At 28.4% G+C, this 5,797-nt stretch overlaps 1 protein-coding gene across 1 annotated transcript; it reads left to right on the top strand.

The window, feature by feature from the left end:
• LOC123293025 lies at nt 1-3,511 on the top strand. The gene is made up of 7 exons (XM_044873740.1): nt 1-119; nt 188-315; nt 1,273-1,335; nt 1,414-1,504; nt 1,678-1,806; nt 2,407-2,553; nt 3,416-3,511. Exons 1-7 carry the CDS (start codon nt 72-74, stop codon nt 3,509-3,511), a joined length of 702 nt encoding a protein of 233 aa, XP_044729675.1. The 5' UTR covers nt 1-71.
• Nucleotides 3,512-5,797: the final 2,286 nt, after the last annotated feature.

Genomic DNA, 5,797 nt, shown 5'->3' with positions numbered 1-5,797 from the left:
TAAATGAAAATAAACATTGGTTGTAAATGTTCCAAAAGCATATAATTAAAAGTAATTTATAAACCATCAAAATGAGCGCTCATTCATCTGTTGTTCGAGTAGCAACATCTCCAGCAGGGGTATAAAAAATATCGATGAAGTAAATTGATTATCATTTAAATTACTCAAGTTTATGACATGTTTTTAGGTGATTGTAGAAAATCAACCATGGTATCTTCCACACGAATTACAAAAACGCTTTATGTCCTTAGTACTGTCTTTATTTGCAATTGGTCCAGTTACAGCAGCTCTACTATTATGTAAAATGTTACTAACGTAAGAAACTTCTTTCTGCATTATTTAGCTTCCAAATCTATTAAAATTAATTTTTCTAAAATCTATTAATATTCTTTAAGTTGTTAATGAAAATAATTATAATTAATCTAATATGATAAATTTGCAATTGAAACTTTGTGAGTGGCTTCCTTTTGACGAGTCTACCAAACTTTCTTCAACAATTTTTTTCGAAAAGAAAGAATGATGACTTAAAATTTGAGTTTTGTTTTGGAATACGTACTTGGTTCACTTTTTCTGAATATAAAGTTATCAAGTGGTCATAGCTAGTGCAAAAACGCAACCTGTTCAAAAATTTCGTAGAGGAAAGTAGTGTCCCACGGTCTACAAAGTTTCATAGTTTGGTAGCAAATGTCCAAATTATATATTTTTTTGGGAATTTTTGTGACATTTGATACACAGTAAAAAAACGACTTATTTGTTGTAATAGCAATTACTTAGCTGTTGGTGTTCTTTTAAGAAATAAAATTTTATGAGTGAACTAACTCAATACGCAATTCATGAAAATTAGTACTCAAAGGAAAACAATGACTGACTATCTTGTTAAGGACATATTTTCTTGAAACTAGTAATTTTTTCAATTAAAACTTGTTCAAATGGTGATATTTTTCTTCAAAGAAAATTATTTTTATTATCCTGAATTTGTTTTTGAAGGATTTAATGAAAAAAATTACCAAATTTTCCAATTTTAATAGCAAATATCGAAAATCATATTCATATTTAGAAACCATACAAAATAACTCAGGTTTTATCAACTAAGATTTGTTTAATTTCTATTAATTTAGATTAATTATAATATAAAATTATGAGCCTGGAAAAATGAAAACAATTTTTTCGTAAGACCAATATTGAAATATTTTGCTCTTCCGACCGAGGCAGAAGCGAGAATATGAGGCACACGGTACACAAAATATTTAAAATATAAACCTTATATTTCAGAGATAAATGGAAAGATAATCTTATGAAAAACAAATGGTATATCTTGCTGGCTATTTTAACTGGGTATGATTTATTTTCAACTAGTGTTAAATTCTTTGGGATTGTTTTATTTACTAAAATGAATTTATTTTCAAATTTAAGGTTTGTTTGTTTTACTACATTCATTTTGGAAATGATTAATCATGATGTAAAAATCCATAATCCATACTCGTTGCTCGCTTTCATCGCAAGGGTATGTTAAACGATTCCTTTCACGATTCCAAAATTTTAAACTTGAGTACTTTACACAATTCAGTAAAATTATATCGATATAATCTACCATGATAGTATCGTACTTGTAGTTTCTTAGGAGTCGCCCATATGATTCAGTTTGATTTATTTTTTTATTGTATAATAATTTTTTAGACTTTTGTGTTTGTGGCGTTTTCAGTTCTTCTTGTTAAAGCCCATACCAAAATAGCTGGAATAATCGCAGCTTTAATTTTGTTGCTAGTTGGAATTCTAGTGTCCTTAATAGCTATAAACTATATTAATGTAAGTAAATTGATGTCACCATTTAAAATAAGTAAGCCTTATTCGAGATGAAAATGATACTATAATTTCATGGTTATAATATTCCTCAAACTATTTTATTGAAACAGTAACTAAGCCCATAATGAAGCAAACTTCTATTATTCCTTTTGTACACACCTTTGATTAATAAAGATATGTTCAGTAATAAAGAAAAATTTTAACCGTGGTTCGAGTGTCAAACTTATAAAACTGCAGTATCTTGTTTTTCGTTTCTAAGATATCTTTTTTTTCCTACCGACTACATTAAAAGAAAGTTTTGGCAGCATATTACGAAAAGGCTCAAAATATAATTAAACATGTCATTTTCCTCTTCTTCGAAACGCGAATAAAGTTTTTTACTTTTAAATGCAAGCATAAAAAGTGCTGAACTACAAAAATTGATCAACAAAATTTCTTTAAATTCTTCACTAAGCCGAATTTTTCTTTATTATCAAAATTTTATCTTTATCAGTCCTTCAAATGGCAGAGAAATCAGAGAAATTTCGATAATTCCATAAACGTACACTGGCTATAATTTGAATCAGTTGAACTAAAATAACACTTACATTGTTTATATTTTAGTGGATATTTCGAAAATTTATATGGGTAATTGCTGTACTCGCCATCGCTTCCGTAACAATGTTTCTTTCTGCGACTGTATGGTATCTCGTCTGGGACGAACTAGTTACAGTTCTTATAGCCCTTACAGTAGCATTTGTCGTTTTGTGTGTAAGTATTTAAGTATTTTTTTCTAAAGTCGTTCAAAAATCAACTTATTCTTATAATCGATAGGCAATACAGGAAAAGTTTAAAATTGAAAGTTAAACTGTATGAAAATAACAAACAATTTTTGCTGGAAACTTTTTTCAGCAACCAATGAACTATCTGTTTTTTCAGTGCCGTTTTTACAAGTATTGTGTTTTAAGCTTTTTTTCTTTACTTAGCCATTTCAAGCTACTGTTGACACTGCCAATTTTTTTAGTCTTTGAAAGTCTACGCGGGGCTCCAAACGGGAACCTTTTGACCAACAATTTTTTTTAAGAATGTTACAATAAAAAAAGTAAAAATTTTCTGTCCGTAGGCGGTTGGCTAGCTTGCGTAGATGGTGAATACGTTGTGTTATTAATTAATGAGTTGATTTTTAAACAGCCTAAATAAGTAAAGGTCAAATATACGAATTCTATGAACCCCTCTCCAAGTATAACAATTTTCACTTAGCGCTTTTCTTTTCCAAACACCTTTTGTTAAAATAAATTTTAGCTGAATAGTTTAAAATAAGACAACTGGCATTGGAATGTAGTTAAAAAGTCACAGCTATTGCTACGATATAAGATACATGCTACAAATGCTCAAGTTTCTTGGAGGGGACAACACTTGATCTTTAAGTAATAAAAAAACACGAAACCTGGTTCAATTTTCAATTGGGAGACAGAAAACTTTCCACCTCAATTTTGTTCTAATAATTGTCAGCTCAATTTTGTCCGAATTTTCCTAAAGATGATATCAATTTCATGTTCATGAATATTCTTTATTGCCGCTAGATATAAGACACAACCGCCTAAATTTGTTTTTTTTTTCTTCATGTTTTTAGTATATTTTAATTCGGTTATTTTTCCTTATCAACGGTAGTGTTTATGATTTGGAATCAGACATGGGTACTTATGGCAGGAATTTACTCTACATTTAAGTATAATGTTCATTCATTAATATTTTATATAATAATATTTATTTTGTTATAAATCATAAGTCATCAACAATATTTTTATTAACAATAATTATTCATAATTATTTACAATAAGATTTTACATTTTGCTTAAATATATAACAAACTAAATATTACTTTAATAACATTTAAAAAATAATAATACCTACATTTATTTGTTTGTAATTAATTGTACGTCTTTAAATGAAACTTTTTTCTTGTCTTTAAAAAAACTTAATTTTCGAAAATAAATGATTTAATAATTTTTACGTTGTAATGTGTTTCTTTTCCTGCTTTTCAAAAAATGTTTGCTAAGATATTTTTAGATTCAAATTTTTTGTCAAATTCTGATTTTACGATTTTTATACCATGTATATATGAAATATTCATGGTATATTAAGTTTAGTTCTAAGTTTGTAACACTTAAAAATATTGATGCTATGAAAAAAAATTTGGTAAAGGTGTCCACTGTTCATAGAATCACCTTATTAATCCATTTTCGGTTGTACGCCCGTCTGTGTACACGATAACTCAAAAACGAAAAAATATATCAAGCAGAAATGTTTACAGCGCACTCGCAGGACGTTAAAAGTGAGGTCGATTTCGTAAATGAGTAACATAGGTCAATTGGGTCTTGGGTCCGTAGGACCCATCTTGTAAACCGTTAGAGATAGAACAAAAGTCTCGGTGTAAAAAATGTTCCTTATAAAAAAAAAACAACTTTTGTTAGAAACTTTTTTTTGTAAACATCACTCTTTACTCACGAGGGCACACATTAGATGCAAATTTTATATTATGTATTTTATGGAATAATCAGTTATGTTTGTGTGACATGTATAGGTATATGTGTAATGTGATAGAGTAATCAACACTGTCCTGTATACATGGTATTTCAACAATTAACTCAGCCAATTGTTTGTTTTCACTTCTTAAGTTTAAAAATTGTTGGAATAGAATTGACACAAAATTTCAATCAAGTACTTATTTCTCTTCTTTTATTGAAATATTTTTTTGGTGGAAACTTTTTATTCTGTAAATACTTGACATTAGATACCAAAGTTGAAGTATAAGAAAAAATTTTTGTGTTAAAAATTTATTTTTTAAAATAACAAAGTTATCCATCGTTTGATCCGGAAGGCGCCGTCCTTGGAAAATAAATTTATGATTATACTTGATCGTTTTTATAGTTATTTGAAAAATAATTTTTCGCTGCTGCTTGCAACATAAATGAGCTTTTATAAAAGCACCAAAAAGAAAAAAAAATCGATAGTCATTCCCTATTGCCCATATTTTAGTTCCCTACTAAGACACTCTGTAGCTACATAGGTATATGGACCAATTATATATTCATTTGTATCTAAAGCTTGATCTTGTTTTGTGACTCGATTCTGCCATTCAATGGAGCTGATAATTAAAGTTGAAATGACGATGTCAATCAAATGAAAAATGCTTTACAAATGATCAAGCATCGATAATGAATTAGGAGAGTATTAATATCATTTGTCATTGTCATTTTGTTTACAGTAGTCAGTCGTACTCGTATCACTAGGTAGGATCGATGGTACAAATTTCTGATAAAATACAGGGTGAAGCAAAACGTTGCAACAGTGATGATAAAAGTTACTTACAAAAACTTATTTTTAAAATAAATAAATAATTATTAATTATCGCCACAGTTATTATCACTAAAACTATTACACAATTAAATATGATGTCATTGCAAAACTTTTGATAAATATATTTTAACGATTTATACACACGAATATCCGTAGACGAACGAAAGAACACGAACAGGCCCGAAAATTTCCAAAGGTAATATTTTTTCTTACATTTTTAGTCTCGTGGTAAGAGAAATTCTCGCAACTTTTGAAGGGCTCGAAAAAATACATTTTAAAACTATAGGTGGGTTGTAAAATTTAAATTATTTCATCATTCGAAAATTATATGAGAATAGAAAAAGTTTCTTCCACACAAGTACACTATTGAAAAATAAATGTAAATAATGTTTTTAATCGATTGAGAATGCTCATAACGGAAGTGCTAACCGGTTAAGTGATTTTGAATAAAACAATCATATTCTTCTAAAAAGCATAGAAATAAAGAAGTTTTTTTGACTAGTTTAATATTTTAGAAGGGTTTAAATCGAGTGAGAATGCTTATAACGGAAGTGCTGACCGGTTAAGTGATTTTGAATAAAACAACCATATTCTTCTAAAAAGCCTAGAAATAAAGGAGTTTTTTTGACGAGTTCTGATATTTTAGAAGGTTTTC

This window comes from Chrysoperla carnea, chromosome 2 (assembly GCF_905475395.1).
Source record: "Chrysoperla carnea chromosome 2, inChrCarn1.1, whole genome shotgun sequence".
NCBI lineage: Eukaryota > Metazoa > Arthropoda > Insecta > Neuroptera > Chrysopidae > Chrysoperla > Chrysoperla carnea.
Note: the sequence above shows the minus strand (reverse complement) of the source record. Positions and strands in the feature narration are given on the sequence as shown.